General features: G+C 42.3%; 2 protein-coding genes and 1 pseudogene across 2 annotated transcripts; 1 reads left to right on the top strand and 2 right to left on the bottom strand.

Moving 5' to 3' along the window:
• Positions 1 to 1,045: 1,045 nt before the first annotated feature.
• Positions 1,046 to 2,991, bottom strand: LOC136140959 (zinc finger protein 415-like). The gene is made up of 2 exons (XM_065899090.1): positions 2,979 to 2,991; positions 1,046 to 2,373 (listed from the first exon to the last, which is right to left on the bottom strand). Exons 1-2 carry the CDS (start codon positions 2,989 to 2,991, stop codon positions 1,046 to 1,048), a joined length of 1,341 nt encoding a protein of 446 aa, XP_065755162.1.
• A 3,179-nt stretch (positions 2,992 to 6,170) lies between these two features.
• LOC136140753 (zinc finger protein 480-like) lies at positions 6,171 to 15,352 on the bottom strand (annotated as a pseudogene).
• On the top strand, positions 12,144 to 13,321 carry LOC136140802 (CDKN2A-interacting protein-like). Its single transcript, XM_065898969.1, is given in 2 exon segments — positions 12,144 to 12,531; positions 12,534 to 13,321. Coding segments are annotated over 2 exon segments (1,176 nt in total).
• Positions 15,353 to 22,388: the final 7,036 nt, after the last annotated feature.

Genomic DNA, 22,388 nt, shown 5'->3' with positions numbered 1-22,388 from the left:
AATTCTCTCATGACACCAAACTTACTGGATGTATCCATATTTACAACATTCATAACATCTGAAATCTTGTTCTCCAACATAAATCCTGTGTTCCAGTTTTGTTCTTCAGTTACAAGCCTTAGCACGCATATTGCTTTGTGTGGCTTCTCTTAAAGATGTGTATTCTGAAGTCCAGTGCATGGGGAGGCCTGGATAAAGCCTCGATTCACATTTCCACGGCTTCTCTTCAACATGGACTCTCTGCTGCTCCCTAATACGTGAACTCAACGTAAAGGTTTTGCCACACTCATTGCATTTGGGAGTTATCGCTCCAGTATGCTGGGTAAAACATACTGTGATGTTTGGGTAAAAGCCTTGCCACACACATTACATTTGTGCGGTTTCTCTCCACGATAAATATTCTGGTATTTAAGTACGAGTAGGCAATATATTAAATTTTGACATATTCATTGCATTTTAAAGAATGAAGTATTTGATGACCCCTGAGTTTACAGCACAACCTAAAAGCTTTGCAAAATTCAGTACATTTGTAACATGCTGTCCAGTGCAGACTACCTGATTATTGGTGGGATGTGAGCCATGAGAACAGATTTCTCACATTCATGGCACTGGTGAGGATTCTTTCCAGAATGCATTATCAAGGGCCTGACCACATTAAATACATGTATCGGGGCTCTATTCAGTATGAATATTCTCAGGAAGCCTAAGATGTGAAGATTCATTATATTTTTAAGGGCTCTCACCTGTATACATCAGCTGATGGCAAGTTAGGCCTGAAAGCACACTTAAGAACTTACCACACTCATTGCATTTCTCACAGTTCCTTCCAATACGAATTCTGTCATGGATCATAAGGTAAGCACTTTGACTAAACACTTTGAGACACTCATTGCATTTGTAATGTAACACTCCAGTATGAATTATCTGATCATAAGTGAGGCTTACACACATAAAAGCTTTGCCACACTCATGATATTTGTATAGTTTCCTTTCTACTTTGAGATTTAAAGACCTTCCCACATATAATACACTTACACAATTTCTCTCAGGTATGGATTTTCTGATGTTTAGTGAGGGTTGAGACCTCAGTGAACGCTCTTCCACACTCAAAACATTTGAAAGGTCTCTCTACCATATGTACTCTCTGATGACTTGTAAGGTGTGAATTTCGACTGAAGACCTTGCCACACTCATCACATCTGAAAGGCTTCTCTCCGGTATGAACTCTCCAATGAAGCTGAAGATGTGCTTTTTGACTAAAGGCCTTTCTACACTGGTTACATGTGTAAGGTTTCTCTCCAGTATGAATCCTCTGATGTTTTGCAAGAGTTGCCTTTTCACTGAAGACCTTGCTGCACTCATTACATTTGTAAGGTTTCTCTCCGGTATGAATTCTCTGATGAGTTGACAGGTGTGAACTGTAACTGAACAGCTTGCCACACTCATTACATTTATAAGGTTTCTCTCCAGTATGAACTCTCCGATGATCTGCAAGGTTTGATTTTCGACTAAAGACCCTGCCACATACTTCACATTTATATAATTTCTTTCCTGTATGAATTATCTTATGTCTACTGAGGTTTGAGTAGCGATTAAAGGTTTTGTCACACTCGTTACATTTGAAAGGTTTCTCCCCAGTATGAATTCTCTGATGATTTGCAAGGGCTGTTTTTTGACTGAATACCTTGCCGCACTCACTACACTTGTAAGGTTTCTTTCCCGTATGAATGCTCTCATGAACTGCAAGGTGTGACTTTGTACTAAAGCCCTTGACACATACATCACATTTATGTAATATCTCTTCTGAATAGATTAGCTGATTATTCCTGACAATTGAGCCATGACTAAAGGTTTTCCCACACTCAGTACATTTAAAATCTCTTTCCCTGTGTGTTTTCTGATCTTGTGTCAGTACTAAAGGATGCATAACGTCATTCCCATATACATTAGAAACATTAGTTTGGACACGAGGAGGAATTCTTTGAAGTGGTGAAAATGAGAAACTATTGTTGATGGACCTCTCAACTTCATTACATTCAGAAATTAACCTGTCAGTTTGAAATACCTGCAGTTTACCCTGAAAGTTTAATCCAAGCCTATTTCCAATGGGCTTGATTCCTGCATCCCTTCTACCATGTGTATCTCTTCTATCAGTGAGATTTCCATTATGGGTTATAGGTATTCCTTTGTAATTTCTTTCATCATCTCTCCAATGACACTCAAAGTCATACATATTTTTCTGGATTTCCGTGAGGTAAAAATGTTTGATTTCACGACTTTTAGATCTTCCCAAGATCACTCTTTGAAATACTTCTCCTGGATCACTGTTCCCTTTGGGTTGTAATTGCTTGACCACATGTATTGGACAGATATCTACAAGACATAAAGAGCCATAGGGATAAATTCAAAATTAACTGTTTCATGTTGAATATATGATATTACACCAAAGGTAATACTTATACCAAACACAGTTGTAAAACTTCCCAACTATGTATTTTTGTAAATTTTTTAAAATTTTGAAATTGCCCAACTATGATCTTAAAATTATTAGAAACACTAAAGCAATAGAATTGTTTACTAAAAAAAGTTATAAAATATAATTCAAATTGATTTTAGGAGACTACTTGCAAACCCGCTATGACAAAAACACTCATACAGGAAAAACGGACGTCAGCTCTCAAAAGAACGCAATTTTTCCACCATGACTCCAAAGCATGTACCAATTAACAGTAAACATACTGCTGTCTCTGAGAAAAATACATTATACTACAGAAATATTCTGCATACCTGGTGTACATAAATAAATGTTAATGAACACACAATATATTGTAATGCTAAAAAATCCAAAACAAGCTTATCTAATAATATGTCGCTGTTTAGAATTATAAAACATATATACCATAGAGAAAAAGAATTCAATAGGACAGTTTTTATGAAAACAAAACATTTTTCTAAATATCTTCTACAAAATGACATACCCATAACAGGCATTCTGCAATTAATAAGTAAAAAAAAAACTTATAGAAATAATGAAAGACTTCAAAAAAAATTACTAGATACAACATCAACATGCAAAAACCAACTGGGTTTCTAAACATTAAAAATGAACAGGGCAGGGCTTCCCTGGTGGTGCAGTGGTTGAGAGTCCACCTGCCGATGCAGGGGACACGGGTTCGTGCCCTGGTCCGGGAAGATCCCACATGCCGCGGAGCGGCTGGGCCCGTGAGCCATGGCCGCTGAGCCTGCGCGTCCGGAGCCTGTGCTCCGCAAAGGGAGAGGCCACAGCAGTGAGAGACCCGCATACCGGGGAAAAAAAAAAAAAAGAACAATCAAAGCAATTCAATTTACAATAGAATCAAAAAAGAAGAGTACTTAAACATTATAGAAGAAGGGAAGGATCTGTAACTACTGCAAAATAAAGACTTCTGAAACATATTAGAGAAGACACAAATAAATGCAAAGATACCCCAAGTTCATGGATTTGAAGTTGATATTGTCAAGATGTCAACACTAGCCAAAGTTATCAGGATATTCAAAATAATCCCTAGTGTAATCCCAAATCCCAATACCGGTCTGCTGAAGAAACAGATGAATCAATACTACAATTCCCGTGGAATTTCAGGACACAATGAATAGCAAAAAGAAGCTTGAAAACAAAGTCAGACAATTCACATTTCTTTATTTCAAAATTTTTCCAAAGCTACACTAATCAAAGCAGTATGGTACTGGCATAAAGACAGAGAGACCTGTGGAACACAAGAGATTGAGAAAAATACTTTCGTGTATACGGTCAAATGATGTTCCACAAGGTTGTCAAGACCACATAATGGGGAAAGGGCAGTCTATGGAAAAGGTGTTGAGAAAACTGGATATCCACATGCAGAAGAATTTAGTTGGACCATTATTGTATTAACTCAAAATGCTTCAAAGATCTAAACCTAAGTCCCTAGTGAATAAAACTCCTATAAGCAAATTTACAAAAAGATTCTTAACATTGGATTCACCAATGATTTATCAGATATAACAGCAAAAGCTCAGGCCAACAAACTAAAAACAGATAAATTGGACTACATCATAACTATCAACTATTGTGCACTAAACCATACTCAGCAGAGTGAAAAAACAATGTATGGTATAATACAAAATATTTGTAAATCATATATTCAATAATAGCGTAACATCAAGAATATTTATTTAATAAATAATTTTGTTGTTTTTTTTTTTTTAAAAAGAAAGACCCCAAAATTCCAACTATAGTTTGTGACAAGGAGAGACGCTCCATTGCCAAATAGCTGGAAGCTATCCTGCCATTTTCCAGTGATGTAGTGACATTCAGAGCCAAAGTATGTTGCAGAGAAAATAAGATTTGTGCTACTTCCGACTTGACAACTGACACCCTATATTCTCCAGTTAGAATCTGTTCTCAACCAAAAATAATATATTTTTCTTTGATAAGTGATCTTGGGACTTCGCTTGTGGCACAGTGGTTAAGAATCCACCTGCCAATGTAGGGGACACCAGTTCGAGCCCTGGTCCGGGAACTAAGATCCCACGTACCGCGGAGCAACTAAGCCCATGCGCCACAACTACTGAAGCCCGCATGCCTAGAGCCCGTGCTCTGCAACAAGAGAAGCCACTGCAATGAGAAGCCTGCGCGAAGCCTGCGCAAAGCCTGCACACCGCAATGAAGAGTAGCCCCCTCTCACCACAACTAGAAAAAGCCCGTGCACAGCAACAAAGACCCAACACAGCCAAAAATAAATGAATTTAAAAAAAACAAGACTACATAAAGAACTCTGAAAGGAACTGATCACCTATTCCACCATGGGGTGGGGGGCTTTCTAAACCAACCATCCCACATATTGCAAATAAAAAACAAAAACGAAGAGAAACAAAAAACAAAAACCTAATGATAAAAATAAAAGACAGTCATTTATAATGCATAAAAATATACAAAATGAAAGTTGCAGTGCCTTGAACAAAACAAATGATGGTTTATCACTGAAGGTATCACTCTACTTCATAAGGTCTCTCATTAAGTTGCTTCAAAATTATGTGTGAAGGCAGAAAGAACAACGGCACACAGGTGATGGAACATGTGGCATGGCACAGACAACAGTTTAGTCAACAGCCTCACAAATATGAGTATGTGAACTTGGACAATACTGTTGTTCGGAGAAACCGCTACACCACTTACTGAGGCTCAAAGGGGATGGACATTAGTACATGTGAACAACATTGTCACAGTGCCCTTCACACAGCCTTTCGTGACATTGGTCAAAGCCAGAAAAAGAAACTGGAAAGACTTATAGGTCAAGGTCTTCAGACACTTTCTGTCTTGTATCTCAGAACATGCTGACCACTCTACTAAGTAGCTTCAAGCGGTGGTTTTGTATGTAACAGGAAAATATTACAGCATATGAGGGCAAGTATTCTCCTTCAAAAATTTTCTGTTACCCAGTAAACCCACTCTACATAGAGTCCACCAGAAGCTGCCCATTAAACATAGGTGGATCACCACAGCAAAGAAACTGGATACAATTTCAGACTCTAGGACTACATACTTCAAAATCAAGTTTAAGAGGAAAACTTATACAAACTAAGGAGAAAGTAAAGTCAGGAAGAGTCTACATTCCCAGACTTGATAGGGCAGTACAGGAGCAAAAAGAGACAAGATATGGGAGTTGGATATTATAAGATCTTGAGATGGGACCATTTGCTCGACCCAGGGATGCCAAGCTAAGAGCCTGAAAGATTCATCTATGTTCCCCTTGCTGGATTTAGGATCAAAAAGAGGATCTCTCTGTCCACTGTCCTTACAGTTTTCCTAAGTAACAATCACAGAAGATCAAATGCACCTGGCTATTCCACACGCCCCTGAAATGTGTGGCAAAAGCAGAACAGAAGAAATGGCTGACAGATCTAAACAGGAAGACAGGGACTGAGACAGCTCCATACACGTTCTGAGGTGCCAGATAAAATCAAATAGCAGGGACTTCCCTGGTGGCACGGTGGTTAAGAATCCGCCTGCCAATGCAGGGGACACATGTTCGAGCCCTGGGCCAGGAAGATCCCACATGCCACGGAGCAACTAAGCCCGTGCGCCACAACTACTGAGCCCACGTGCCACAGCTACTGAAGCCCATGCGCCTAGAGCCCGTGCTCCCTAACAAGAGAAGCCACCGCAGTGAGAAGCCCACGCACCACAACGGAGTAGCCCCCGCTTGCCACAACTAGAGAAAGCCCACGCACAGCGACAAAGACCCAACACGCAGCCAAAAATTAAATAATAAAAATAATTAAAATTTTTTTAATTAATAAAAATTAAATAGCAGCCGGTATTTTCCATCTTCTGATTATATCTTCCAAATACAACAGACATGAAACCAGGACAGGGTCAGGGGTTAGACACTAGAGGCATCAGCTTTGATCTATATGGACTAAAAACTGAGCATCCAATAGAATCAAGTCCATAAGGAGAGAAGAGGGGGCTAGACAAGCCAATAACACAGCCCGCCTCATGCTCCTCAAAGTCAAGCAACAACCAGTTCCCAGCAGCCAGACGATGAGTGTTGTGGATCATGATAAAGACCTTGCCTTTGCCTCTATAGGAGCTGCAGCACCACTGGAGGGTGAAAGAATACATTTTACATTTGGAAGGATAGAGTGGTAACTCGAGCAGAAGGAAAGTCTCCTCTGAGAGTTTAATAAAGAAACTCTGGTTTTCCCAAAGAACGCTCCACCATGAGAAGCATTTCCCAAACACTATTAATGTTGTGGCTTCCTCTCTGCCCTGAGATCCCACCTGTGTTCACACTTTTGATACATTCCTACCCATTTGGTTTTTTTGCTATTTTCACACCACTCACCAGAGTCCTGGGCTCTTCCTCTTGCTCCAAAAACGGAGATAATGTTCAGATCAGAAAAAGAAATTTCTGCTTATCAGAACAAAGAAATGTAAATTGGTGTGGTTTTTCCAAAACCACAACTCTTTGTTCAGCTGAGGAATGAGGACATTACAGGTGGGTCAGGAAAAATATTTCACAAATTCATCCACCTCCTCCTTCTAAATGCATTGGGAACAGTGTAACACATATATCTAACACTCTTCCAAGAAATAGTCAGTCAAAGCCACAGGGCAGAAGACAAGAAATTGGATATCTTTTAAAAGTCTGCCATTGAGCTTTATACATAATTACGCTCTTGAACAACCCCTAATGTAGTAACATGAAATGGGCAGATCATCTGAAGAAAGGGTCAGTTTAAACCCGTGATGCCACATCATGTCTGTGTCAACAGGGCTTTCAGATCACATGAAGAAAACAGGGCCTCCCAAGAAGCACACAGGGAAAAATGCAAAACACCCACGGGGAGATTCCAACTTCTAGAGGGAAGTTATCCTCACCCACAGAGATCAGGTTCCTGTAGGTCTCCAACATCACGTCCCTGTACAAGGCCCTCTGAGCAGGGTCCAGGCATTCCCACTCCTCCTGAGAGAATTCAATGACCACATCCTTGAAGGTCAACCATTCCTGAAATGAAAACACATTTCAACAACAGGTCATGAGAAGAGTTATCTTCATACAAAATGGAAAGATGAGAGAGGGGTAAGGATCGATTTGGTTCAAGTATATGTTCTGGAAGATCCGTGTTAAGGTATTTGGAGCAAATACTGTGTCCCTTATTTTAAATTCTTATGCTTTTTCATAAGAGATTATCATATCATCCAATAAATAAGGATTTGTCATCTTTGTGGAGAATCCATAAAACATATATAAATAATACTAAACAACGGGTTGTCTATGCAGAAGTGTCAGATCTATGTTCTAAACACTGAGTGATATTCAATATTTAAATAAGTTACACTATGAGTGGCAGCTTCAGAGATGACAAAGTCCACAATGGCTTTAAAGAAAACTCAAAATCTTCAATTATGATAATGATAGAAACAGCAATGACTAAAAGTGTTTGAATACTTCCTATAGACAAAACATTACTCAAAATAAGTACTTTACAAGCATGAACTTCTTATCAATATAACAGCTCATTCGAGAAAGATATGTTCCCATCTTACAGAGCAGAACACTGTGTCAGAGACAAAGAGAAACTCAAACCAAGCCAAGAAGCTAAGCAATGACACAGCAAGCACCTGAACTCACCTGGAATTGAAGCTTAAAAATCAGTTAAGTAAAGGAGAGCATTAAAAGTTCACTGACACTTTGTTATACAGCAGAAACTAACACACCACTGTAAAGCAATTATACTCCAATAAAGATGTTTAAAAAAAAAGAGTACATTGACAGAGGGATCCCTGAGAAAAGCTTGAAAGACATTCAAGGTGAATGACATGGAATAGCATGAAAGGTCATTATAGATGTGGGCACACAAGCACATGCACATACAATGTTAGTAATCTTACAACTATTTAAACCATTAACATGATGGTATAGAAAAAATTCAAGGCCACGGAATATATATATTTTATACCTTGGTTAGGGCATTTATTACTTTTACTTTGGATTGCAGACACTTGCTTATGTATATGTACCTTAAATCATTAAAACAAGGATTCAAATTTGTTTCATCTCTTCATGTCTTCTATTACTTAAATATGTCTTTTTTTTATTAGTTATCCATTTTATACATATTAGTGTATATATATCAATCCCAATCACCCAATTCATCCCACCACCAAGGCCACGGAATATATTGAAGATATAATTTCAACTGCAAAAAGATATATACTTTTGAAATCATGTCTTTTATCTAAATGAATGGCTTGCACATCCATGGCACCCATCACACACGTCAACACAAAATCAACTGGAACGAGAAGACTTATCTCTTTACATATTTCAGGACAATTTTTTTTATCATCGGTTTTTTTGTTTTCCACTAATAAAACATTGACACAAAATTAGAGAAGTTTAGTGTTATACACTATTTTCACAGATTAAGAAAATTATCACAGTGGTAAAGTTAAAAACTTCTTGGAGAATTAAAAATCATGACCAAAAAAGCGTATGGAAAAAATATATTGTTATTAAGCAAGAACATTTCACCGAACGTCATGAAAAGTAAACACCTGATACGTATCCTCTGTAATTACAGCGAAATGAAGGGGGCTGGCCAGGGCACCAACCTTTCACCACTGCTCAGTGTGCCTGAGCAGGGACCACTAGAGGAAGTAACAGGAGGAAAAAAGGAAGACCAAGTGTAAGAGACACAGAGAGAGTGTGTCAGACAGTTGGAAATGTGAACGTTCACACATCAAATGAGACGGAAAAGCTAAAGGTGAAAGAAAGGAAAAAGATATTCCATGCTAAAGAGAGCAGGGCTGAGTATATTATATCACACAAAACAAAGGCAAAAACTGACAGAAGGCACAAAGGATATTATACAATCTTAAATGAGCCAATTCACTAAGAAGATATAACAGTTATAAATATATAATTAGAGCTTCCCCCCAAATGAAGAAAACGTTAACAGAAATCAAGAGGAAAACAGGGACTTCCCTGATGGTGCAGTGGTTAAGAATCCGCCTGCCAATGCAGGGGACACGGGTTTGAGCCCTGGTCCGGGAAGATCCCACATGCCGCAGAGCAACTAAGCCCGTGTGCCACAACTACTGAGCCTGTGCTCTAGAGCCTGCAAGCCACAACTACTGAGCCCGTGTGCCACAACTGAAGCCCGCACGCCTAGAGCCCATGCTCCGCAACAAGAGAAGCCACCGCAGTGAGAAGCCCACGCACCGCAACGAAGAGTAGCCCCTGCTTGACGCAACTAGAGAAATCCCACATGCAGCAACGAAGACCCAACGCAGCCAAAAATTAATTAATTAATTTTAAAAAAAAGGGGGAACAGCAGCACAGTTAACAATATGACGCTTCAATACCCCCATTTTACTTGAAGGCTATAATAAAAGAGAAATATACACGGCTAAATGGTTACAACAGAAAGAGAACAAACTGAATCCAACTTTGGGAGAACAAAAGAGTTAAATAAGAAAGATTCAGGGCTTCCCTGGTGGCGCAGTGGTTGAGAGTCCGCCTGCTGATGCAGGGGACACGGGTTCGTGCCCCCATCTGGGAGGATCCCACATGCCACGGAGTGGCTGGGCCCATGGGCCATGGCCGCTAAGCCTGCGCGTCCAGAGCCTGTGCTCCGCAACGGGAGAGGCCACAATGGTGAGAGGCCTGTGTACCGCAAAAAAAAAAAAAAAAGACAGATTCAGATCCTGAAAACCCACTCCTAGGCATATATCTGGAGAAAACCATAATTCGAAAAGATACATGCACTCCAATGTTCACTGCAGCACTATTTACAATACCCAAGACATGTAAGCAACCTAAATGTCCACTAACAGATGAATGGATAAAGAAGATGTGGTGTATGTATGTGTGTATATATATACACACACACACATATAGATACACATACACAATGCAATATTACTCAGCCATAAAAACAAATGAAATAATGCCATTTGCAGCAAAATGGATGGAACTAGAAATTATCATACTAAGTGAAGTAAGCCAGACAGAGAAAGACAAATATATCACTTATATGTGAAACTGAAGGAAAGAAGATACAATTGAACTTACATATGAAACAGAAATAGACCCACAGACATAGTAAAGAAAGTTAGGGGTGACCAAAGCAGAAGGGAGGGGTATAAATTAGGATTTGGTATTAATATATACACACTATTTTGTATAAAATAGATAACCAACAAGGACCTACTATATAGCACAGGGAACCATACTCAGTATTTTGTAATAACCTATAAGGGGAAAGGATCTGAAAAAGAATAGATATAAAATTGAGTCATTTTGTTGTACACCCAAAACTAACCAAACACTGTAAACCAACAATACTTCATATAGGGATATATGTGTATGTATAGCTGATTCACTTTGTTATAAGGCAGAAACTAACACACCATTGTAAAGCAATTATACTCCAATAAAGATGTTAAAAAAAATACTTCAGTAAAAAATTGCTAAGTAGTTCGACATCACTAATTATTAAAGAAATGCAAATCAAAACGACAATGAGCTATCACCTCACACCAGTCAGAATGGCTACCATCAAAAAGTCCACAAACAGGGCTTCCCTGGTGGCACAGTGGTTGAGAGTCCGCCTGCTGATGCAGGGGACACGGGTTCGTGCCCCGGTCCGGGAAGATCCCACATGCCACGGAGCGGCTGGGCCCGTGAGCCATGGCCGCTGAGCCTGCGCGTCCAGAGCCTGTGCTCCGCAACAGGAGAGGCCACAACAGTGAGAGGCCCGCGTACCACAAAAGAAAAAACAAAAAAAAACCCACAAACAATAAATGCTGGAGAGGGTGTGGAGAGAAGGGGACATTCCTGAACTGCTGGTGGGAATGTAAATTGGTAGAGCCACTATGGAGAAGACTATGGAGGTCCCTTATGGAGGTCCCTTAAAAAAAAACAAAAATAGAGCTATCATATGACACTGCAATCCCACTCCTGGGTATATATCCAGAGAAATACATGGTCCGAAAGGATACATGCACCCCAGTGTTCACTGAAGCTGTTTACAAGAGCCAAGGCATGGAAGCAACCTAAATATCAACAGAATAATGGATAAAGAAGATGTGGTACGGGGCTTCCCTGGTGGTGCAATGGTTAAGAATCCACCTGCCAATGCAGGGGACACAGTTTCGAGCCCTGGTCCGGGAAGATCCCACATGCCACGGGGCAACTAAGCCCATGCGCCACAACTACTGAGGCTGCGCTCTAGAGTCCGTGAGCCACAACTACTGAGCACACATGCCACAACTACTGAAGCCCATGCACCTAGAGCCCATGCTCCGCAACAAGAGAAGGCACCGCAATGAGAAGCCCACGCACTGCAATGAAGAGTAGTCCCCACTCACCGCCAACTAGAGAAAGCCCGCGTGCAGCAACAAAGACCCAAGGTGGCCAAAAATAAATAATAAAATTAAATTAAAGAAGATGTGGTACATATATACAATGGAATATTACTCAGCCATTAAAAAGAATGAATTAATGCCATTTGCAGCAACATGGATAGACCGAGAGATTGTCATACTGAAGTAAGTCAGACACAGAAAGAAATATCGTATGATATCACTTATATGCGGAACCTAAAAAGAAATGATACGGAGCTCTGGTACCCTGAGTCAGAACAGCTCCACAAGTGATGGAGAGCAATCTGTTTCCAGCCAAAGCAGCAGCAGTATTCCCTCTCAGGTAACAACGGTAGGGTCTGGCAAAATTTCTGAACCAGAAGCTCCAGATAAACATGATTCAGCGTCCTTTGTTTCTTCGTTGCTGAAATCCAGTGTGAATAGTCATGTGACCCAATCTACTGATTCCAGAGAACAAAGTGGATCCCCGAAAAAGAGTGCTTTGGAAGGCTCTTCAGTCTCAGCCTCTCAAAGCATCTCAGAGATTGAGGTGTCCTTGTTGGGCTCCTCAGGAAGCTCAGACGTAGAGTTGCCACTGTTGTCTTCTAAACCTAGTTCAGAGACAGCTTCAAGAGGTTAACTTCCAGAACTAGTTCAGAGGCAAGTGTTTTGTCATCCGTTTCTAAAAACAGTTCCTCATCAGGCACATCTTTACTAACCCCCAAGAGCACCACCTCAGCAAACACGATGACGACTTCCAAAAGCACTTCGCAGGTAGCTGCATCACTGTTAGCTCCCAAGAGCAGCTCCCGGACCAGCGGCGCTCTGGTTTCCAAAAGCACTTCCATAGCAAGTGTGTCCCAGCTGGCTTCTAAGAGTAGCTCTCAGAGCAGCACGTCACAGCTGCCTTCTCAAAGTACTGTGCAGGCAAGCGAGAGTTCTGTCAGATTCTCTTGTTGCACGTTAACCAATGAAGATGTGAAACCGAAGCAGCCTTCTGTCAACAGACTGTACAAAATGGTGGCATGGAAGTTGGTGGCTGTTGGTGACTTCAGTCCCAGCATAAATCATGGAGAGCTCCTAAACGCAGCTATCAAGGCTCTGAAAGCAACACTGGATGTGTCTCTTGTCCCACTAATAGAACTTGCAGATCTGCCTCAAAATAAGAGCTCTCAAGAAAGTATTGTTTGTGAATTGAGATGTAAGCCTGTGTATTTGGGCACTGGCTGTGGAAAAAGCAAAGAAAACGCAAAAGCAGTTGCATCAAGAGAAGCCTGGAAGTTATTTCTCAAGAAAAAGATGGTGGTAAAAATATGTAAAAGGAAATACAGAAGCAGTGAAACAGAAGACTTAGTACTCCTCGATGAAGAGTCAAGGCCTGTAAACTTACCTCCAGCATTAAAACATCCTCAAGAATTACTATAATACGTCCAAAATATCACTGCGTACAATATCTGGTATTTGAAGAGAAAAACTTGCTTACTTTTGTATAATATGAAACACAGGCTTTCACAAATGTTGTATTGCTTTTTTCCAGTTTTGCAGAAAATCTACATTCTAGTTCTCTTCACACAGTGGAAGTTGTAAATAACTTGTGAATGACAGTATACATTAAAAGGTTTATGCATTAACAGCATACCAATATGCTGTTTTATTTGCTGAAGAAAATACTGTCTTCTATTTTTAATGACACATTAGGTACAATGTGTAGTTCTGTAGTCTTAATTTTTGTACTACTTCGAATTTGGTGAAAATGTATTGTCTACCATGCTTTATTTTTCTAGCTGAATAATCCTTCACATCAAAGAAAAGGAGAGCATAGTATGTAAATGTCTGAAAGTCTGTGAAGCTTAAGGTTTTAAGAATGTTGCCCATAATGTTGAACATGTCTGTTACAGAATAAATGAGAAAATAGTTGCCTCAGACTAAAAAAAAAAAAAGAAATCCAAAGATACAAATAAATCTATACTCATGGACTGGAAGTCTCAAAACTCTTGAAATGTCCAAACTACCCAAACTGTTCTACATATTCAATGCAACCATTCTCAAAATTACAATGGCAATTTTTGCAGAAATAGAAAAAACACAGGCCAGACATCACAGAAACTCAAGGGATCGCAAATTGCCAAAACACTCTTGAATAAGAAGAAAGATGGAGGCCACCCTTTAATTTTCAAAACATATTATAAAGTAATCAAGATGGTGTGATACTGGCATAAACACAGATATATAAACCAATGGAATAGAAGAGAACGTTCAGAAATGATCCTTTGTATATATTTAAAATCTACTGATACTAAGACTACACAGTGGAAAAAAGACAGCTACCATTAACAAATGGTGCTGGGAGGGCTTCCCTGGTGGCACAGTGGTTAAGAACCTGCCTGCCAATGCAGGGGACATGGGTTTGAGCCCTGGTCCAGGAAGATCCCACATGCTGCAGAGCAACTAGAGCCCACGAGCCACAACTACTGAGCTGGCGTGCCACATGCCTAGAGCCCATGCTCCACAACAACAGAAGCCCACGCACCGCAACAAAGAGTAGCCCCCACTTGCCACAACTAGGGAGAAGCCTGCGTGCAGCAAGAAGACCCAATGCAACCAAAAATAAATAAATAAATAAAATAAATTTATAGCAAAACAAAACAAATGGTGCTGGGAAACTGGATACCTGGATGTGATAAACAATGAAGAGGAAACCTTACCTTCATCAAACGTAAAAATTTCTCTTTGCCAAAGAACAAAACCAGCACAGTGAAAATACAAAATCTGAAGAATGAATGTGATGAAAGTGATTTAAGGAATTTCCACCTCTCAGACATTTAGACTGATTTCATAGTTTGAAATAGATGATGGAATAAAACACCCTCTATCACTGATGTCTGGTTCTGAATTTTTCATTCTGTTCCCAATCATTAAGATTCTGAAGTCAGTGACTCACTCATTTAGCTTAATTGCCTTAGAAAAAGTCAGAACAAATTTCCCCTTGTTGGTCTACTCCCAGATTTTACCAGGTATTGTGCACCTAATAACTGACTTTCATGTGCAGTTTCTTTATCCTGGTTTACAGAGAGCAGACAGTCCATCCAGATGGGGCCCTAAACAATCCTTCCCACCCAAGAGCACTGACGCTCTGCCTGAATCTGTGGGTGTGAAGCCCTGCCCAGCACTGCACCTAGTGGAGGCTTTTCTCAAGTTCCAGGTCACTGGGTCATGGGGAGATGGGATCTAAGTGGAGATGACAGGCCCTGAGGGAAGGACTCGGGTGAGTGTGAATGTACAGGTGTCAGGCAGGATACTTCAGAGATTAGCGAGTCCAAAGAAAGGCATTTCAGGAAGGACAGACAGAAGAAACAACTGAGAATATGACTTTACCTGAGAAAGAGCCATTTCTGACTCCTTTTCTTTCCTCTCCCTCCTCTTCAGGGCTTCTTCCTCAGACAACATTGAGTCTTTAGAGGTTGACCTTGAAAGTTGAAAACAGGCTGTTTAATGCTTGGAATCGACACAACCCCTTCCTGACTCACCACCACACACACAGGGAAGCCCTCAGCATGTGGAACAGACGGTCCTCTGTTGCCCACTGTCCCAGGAGAGACTCAGGACAATAACTCCCACACAGAGACCAACAGGTGCGTTTTCCCACTCTTTCCTTCAGTTCAGGCTCCCCTCCTGGTGAGGCCCTCACGTACCCAGCAGCAGCGGGCACCTCAGCTGGACCCGAAGATCCCCTTCAGGTCACCGAGCAGCCCTGATCCATCCCCACACAGAGCAGAGCCCTCACCCTCAGCCCAGATCTCAGCCCTCAGGAACGGGGGGACCTGGAGCCATGATGCTCAATGCTGGATCCAAATTAGAATTAATTGGGGGCACTTTCAATATTATTGAGCTTTGGCCTCACACCGACGATCTGAAGAAGAATCCCTCATTAGAGAGTACAAAACATGTATATGCAAAATGCCTCATCGATCTAATATGAAGCCTGGGTTGAGCACCACTCAGCAGTGGCAAGGCCAGCACAGCCCTCACTTTCTTTTTCTTTCCCAGCTTAACTGAGGTAGGATTGATGAGTAACAATCGTGTACATGTGAGGCATATAATGTGATTATTTGATAGATGTATATTCACTGTGTAATAATTATCACAATAAAGTAGTTTACACTTCCATCAACTTACAATTACCCTTTTATTTCTGTGTAGTGAGAACACTTGAGTGTTACGCTCAGAGCAAACTCCAAGTATACAGAAACACAGTGTGATTAACTATAGTCTGCATGCTGTACATTAGATATACATGTGGTACTTTTTCATCTTACAACTGAACGTTTGTAACCTCTGACCAACATCTCCCCATTTACCCCACCATCCAACCCCTCCTAATACCCTTTATACTCTATGACCCTATGAGTAAGACATTTCTACTTTCCACCTATAATATGTCTTTTTCTGTCATAATAATGTCATAATTTACGGCTGAAATAAATTTTCTATATCCATTCATTTGTCAGACATTTTAGTTCTTTCTACATCTTGGCTGTTGTGAATAATACAGTAATGTTCATTGCAGTGCAAATATTTCCCTCGCTATAATGATTTCATTTCCCTTGGATATCTAGCCAGAGGTGGATAACATAAGCAGATAAACTTTAAATGTTTTACATTCTAAAGCAACAAATTAAAATATCACAACTTAATCACCCATATCCAAAGAACTCACCCCCCATCTGTATCCAGTTTCCCCCTCTACCTGACTACTATGTGTTTCTATTTCATTCTTTATCTGTCTCCCTATTTCTTTGTTCCCCTCTACTCTCCTGCTGTCTGCCCTCCTATTTATTTTATCACACCTGTCCTGCCCCACTACTCTGCAACTCGTTCCCCCTCTTGTTGCTCTTTACGCCCAACTTTTCTGATTGTCCTAAATATCCATATATTTCTGCCTCTTTCTTCCTCCATCTCCGCTCCCTCTCTGCCCTCCAGATTACATTCCTTCTATTCCAGTTACACTCCCACTCTATGGCACCCCAGACGGCTATGCTTCCTTCCTGCTCTGTCTTCCTCTGCTCTTCTAGTCAACACCTGTCCTCTGTGTCTCTCCCACGACCACGATGCTCCGAAGGTCTTACTTCTAACTCTTTTATCCTCTCCCCCCACTCTCTGTGAAGTGCTCTCACCACTGCTGTCCCTCCTGCTACAGCTGACGCAGGGCCCCTGTCCCCATGTTGCTCTCCAAACCCAGGAGATCACACTCCTTTACTCACTTCTCTATTTTATCCACCCGCTACTTTAAGAGCTAAATCTGTTTCATTTTACTATCCCTTTGAGAACAATTTCCAGCGAGATGGACTTGTGACGGAAGAATACTGGGTGTCACACGGTTGGCCCTGGTCACCTCCCCCTACACAGGGTGAGCGGAAGAGCTGACTAGAAGAGGAGGCTTGCGGAGCACAAGGACCGGCCTGAGGAGACGCGAGGACAGAAGCGCTGGGAGGGAGGGAGAGGGTCTCCGGAGGGGGGCGGGGTCTCCAGAATCCCGGGACCCGGGAGAGGACGCGGCCTGTCCGGGAGCGCGGCGGCCGGCGCTGCCCTCTGGGGCGGGGGAGAGAGCGAAGCTGCGGGAGCGCGAATCCACCTCGCAGAAGGGGACTTTACAAGGGGCAGGCGGAAGTAATAAAGGATTGTAAGCAGGAAAATGTCGCGAAAGGCGGTGTCTCAGTGGACCGAAGGCCGAAAAGCAAAGGGCAAGGACCCTCACAGCGATTTCAAACCCAAAGGAAATTAATACTCGACCTGTAACGGCGACTTCTGGATTTACTTGGGGCGGACGGCGGGCGCTGGGCTATTACGCCCGCAGAACCTCGGAGACCCTAAAGATGGAGTAAGGGGGACCGCGCAGCACAGACTTAACACTAGAGGTTAAAGCTTAAGCTCCGCTATGCGACCTTCACTCTCAGGTCTCCGCTTCCGCTTCCGTAAGAAACTGCGCACGCAGCGCGTACTTCAGAGGCGAGGCTTCTAGGCGGGACTTGGGCGGAGCGCTGAAGGTGAGAGGCGGGGCGAGGAGAGTCCAGGTCTGAGCCCGAGAGCCCGAAAGGCGGGACAGGGGGTGGGGGGGGCAGTCAGGGAATGGTGCTTCCCAGTACTTTGAAACCCTTAAGTTACTGGCTGTTACAGTTTTCAGGTAAAAGCTTACAGCTTTGGGGACCAGTTATGTTGGAAACTAGGATGTTTCCTCCTAACAAGTAGAAAATGATTTTAATAAAAAATTGTTTTTGCTAGCATGTTGCTCACAAGTCCTGCTTCTGAGACTCAAGCAATTCAGTAGTTGGTAACTTGGGTCTCCAAGTGGTAGCTGTGGGGCAGTCATTGGATGTGGAACATTTCCTGCAATTAGTACTAATTTAAGCAGTTTAAGAAAACAAGAGCTTGACTTGTCTCTGTATTACAAGCTAGAATAAAAAATACAAAACTCTGGGACTTCCCTGCTGGCGCAGTGGTTAAGAATTCGCCTGCCAATGCAGGGGACACGGGTTCAAGCCCTGGTCCAGGAAGATCCCACATGCCACAGAGCAACTAAGCCCATGCACCACAACTACTGAGCCTGCGCTCTAGAGCCCACAGGCTGCAACTACTGAAGCCCACATGCCACAACTACTGAAGCCCACGCTCCTAGAGCCTACATGCTGCAACTACTGAACCCCACATGCCACAACTACTGAAGCCCGCGCTTCTACAGCCTGTGCTCTGCAGCAAGAGAAGCCAACCACAATGAGAAGCCCACACACCACAATAACTCACCGCAACTAGAGGAAGCCTGCGCGCAGCAAGGAAGACCCAACGCAGCCAAAAATTAATAAATAAATAAATAATAAATAAATGCAAAACTCTCCCTGGGAAGAATGGGCCATTTCATACTGACACCCTGCAGAACAACTTGTCCCTTCTGTTTCTTATTCAGCCAGGAGGCCAACTCAACACTGCTCAGTTCCAGAGACTCAGGGACAAAACCCAGGGTCTGGATTTCCCTGGTGGCGCAGTGGTTGAGAGTCCACCTGCCAATGCAGGGGATACGGGTTCGTGCCCCGGTCTGGTAAGATCCCACATGCCGCGGAGCAGCTGGACCCGTGAGCCATGGCCGCTGAGCCTGTGGTCTGCAACAGGAGAGGCCGCAGGGGTGAGAGGCCCGCGTACCAAAAAAAAAAAAAAGAAAAAAAAAAAGGGTCTGAGACTGGAGGACTAAGGTATGTGATAACTTCTGTCAGTAATGATTACTCTTTTTTAAAAAAATTTTTTTTTTAATTTTTAAATTAAAATCATTTTTACTAACCATTGCTTTAAAAAGAGCAATACATTTTTAAAAACTGATATAAATTACACTGTTCTTTTGTTACTGAGTCTAAGCCCCTACTGCTCGCCACATGACAGGCCAATGATCAAAAGACGAGTCATTGGGACAAGGAGTAACGACTTTATTCAGAAAGCCAGCAAACCGAGAAGATGGTGGGCTCATGCCCCCAAAGACCCATCTTGCCTGAGTTACAATTCAGGCTCCTTTTATACTAAAAGGGGAGGCAGTAAAGTCAAACACTTCCTGGTTCCCATCCGCCTCCAGAAGGGGTTGTGTCAATTTCTTCCTCCCTGCAGTCATTCACAGGTGGGCCTGGTCAGGAGGTTTCCTTTGAGCTAAACAAAGGTATTTTAGCTTAAGGCTCATGACCTGGGAGGCAGGGTTCCCAGAGATGGGCCATTATGTATAATTTAAGCTTCTAGGCAACACCCCTTCAGTGATGAACTTGTAATAGAACACAAAGTGTTCTTCCCTATTACAATTCCCCATTGTCAATTTCCATCCCACAATCTTGTGGGAAAAGGAATGAAGACCCTTCTGCTGAACAGAGGTGAGGAATATTCCTTAGAATCTTTAGTTAGTCCTTTTTATCTACAACTATTTAAACCTGATGAAACCTCTTAGCAGTTTCTTGTCTAATTCGTAACTGAACTTGGGGTTTTGGTTCCAGTTCAATACATATACTAAATTCCGGTGCTATTTCTTTGGACACAATTAAACAAATCGGTTGCCCCTTCTCCAATGGGCAATGGAGATGGAATTCCCATCTACTTCGGTTGGATGGGCAGACCTGTTGGAGGTAAACTCATGAATAAATAGAGCCCAACATTTTAATGTGATTGGCCACCGCTAGGTCTTTAGCATTTATAGATTCTCCTGCCTGGGCACACACCTGCAATGGCCTGCCATACAGTATTCTAAAGCGGCTTAATTTAAGCCTGTTTCTGGGAGCCACTGATCCATAGCAGAGCAACTGGCAAGGCCTCATCCCAAATTCAGTGTCTCTTGACATGTTTTAGCGATGTTCCTTTTTAATGTATGATTCATTTTCTTGGTTTTTCCTGTTGATTATGGTCTCCAGGATGAATGCAGTTTTAATGCCTTCTTCCAAATCCGGGGATAATATCCCTTAGAAGGGCTTTAACCACTTCAGAGATTTTCTGTCCGTGAGATATGCTTCCACCCATCCTGAAAAAGTGTCCACACAAACACTAGCAGGTTATCTGAAACTTCTTGCAGTTCAAGGCATTTGAGGACAGCCTGTTTTTCAGTCCTGGGTTGGGCAGTTTCCTCTGTGTTGAGTCCCCATCTGTGGAGGTCTGACAGCAGTCTTTGGGTTATTTTTAAGACCTTGCGGGAAAGAGCTTTGTCTCCTTTCCAGGGATTTTCATGAGCCCCATCTGTAGGCTTAAATTAAAGCATGTTCTGGTGGGACTCCGATGTCAAGCTATTCTGGTGGAAAAACTTCAGGGTGAGGTCTATCAGAAAGTTAATCAGGGCTCCCCTGGTGGCACAGTGGTTGAGAATCTGCCTGCCAATGCTAGGGGACACGGGTTCGAGCCCTGGTCTGGGAAAATCCCACATGCCGCAGAGCAACTAGGCCCGTGAGCCACAGCTACTGAGCCTGTGCCTCTGGAACGTGTGCTCCGCAACAAGAGAGGCCGCGATAGTGAGAGGCCCTCACACCGCGATGAAGACTGGCCCCCACTTGCCGCAACTAGAGAAAGCCCTCGCACAGAAAGAAACGAAGACCCAACACAGCCATAAATAAATAAATATTTTATTTTATTTTAAAAAAAAAAAAGAAAGTTAATCAGCTCATTCCCCACTGTCAATTTCACCCCCAACTTCTGTGGGGAATTTGGTGCCTCAAGTCCAAGGAGCCCCTGGGCCTCTTCATTCAGTGTTCCTCTCTTTCTACCATGAGAGGTTCTTGTCTTTTATTGTTCTTCTTCTGTTTTAGCCGAGGGCAATCTTCTCCAACGTTCCCCCTCCTTCCAGTAAGCACATTGTTCCTTCCCCAGTGGGCGCTCACCTCTCTTCAGGTTACTCGCTTTCCGGGAATCCACTGCCACTGTCAAAAGAGTGGCGCGTCGTTTTGCATCTTCATTTTTCTGTTGTTCCCTGTTGAACACTTTAAAAGCAACATCTACCAATTGAGGAGGGTTCACTCCAAATGTACCATCTACTTTTTCCAACTTTCTCCTGACATCGGAGGCACTTTGCCCCAAAAGGTCAAATGTACTATTCTAATATTTTCAGGGGCCTCAGGATCTGCATTAGTATGACGTCTGTAGGCCTGATAAATCCTTTCCAAACTTTCAGAGAGGTCTTCATTTGTTTTGCTGAACGTTGCTCAAACTCTTTTGCTTTGGTTTCCCTTTTCAAGGCCCTGCCAAGGTGCACTAATGAGTGATGCTCTAATAAGGGCCTTCTTCCCTGACTGGGGTCCCAATTCGGTTCAGCTGTGGGTGCTTCCAAATGGGCTTCGGGTGTAGGGGATCCTCCCTATAAGGAGGGCTGCGATCTTATGAGGACTGCAATCTTTCCAAATAAACAAGTCTGAGAAACCCTGCCGGCTATTCATTTGTATTTACGCCCCCTATGAGATAACGGCGTAAGGGGAACTGCCCCTCCCAGAAATGGCTCCTGGCCCAAATTGGGTGCCCTGTCGGGTCTTAGATGACAATACCAGACCAAGTCCCCGTACCCCTGAAACTAACACAGGATTTTCTAACTGATCCCTATAAGGAGGGGCTGTCCTGGGCCTCAGTGTAAGGAATACGGGCTGGATAGGAATGGAAAGTGGTGGAAGGGGTGTATATAGTGGCATAATTGTCAGAGCAGCTGGGACAGCTAGCTCAGCCAGAGGAGTTAAGGTTTGGAGCAACATATCCTCACGCTCATTCCCTACCTTTTCGTATTTTCCCTGACAATACTACCAATCCCTGCGCATAAAGGATTTCATCTTTCTTCCCTGCTTTTTCACATAATACCTACAGAGTCATTCAACAGCCACTGTAAAACTATAGATAACAATTGATCATATAACCATTAAAAGGGCAAATTTCTTTTTAAGAGGGTATTAAATCATTTGTTGATTACACATGATAATGGATGATACACAAGCTTCATTCCCATCTA

The sequence above is a fragment of the Phocoena phocoena genome, chromosome 20 (genome assembly GCF_963924675.1).
Source record: "Phocoena phocoena chromosome 20, mPhoPho1.1, whole genome shotgun sequence".
Taxonomy (NCBI): domain Eukaryota; kingdom Metazoa; phylum Chordata; class Mammalia; order Artiodactyla; family Phocoenidae; genus Phocoena; species Phocoena phocoena.
This window is presented reverse-complemented; position numbering and strand designations above follow the sequence as displayed.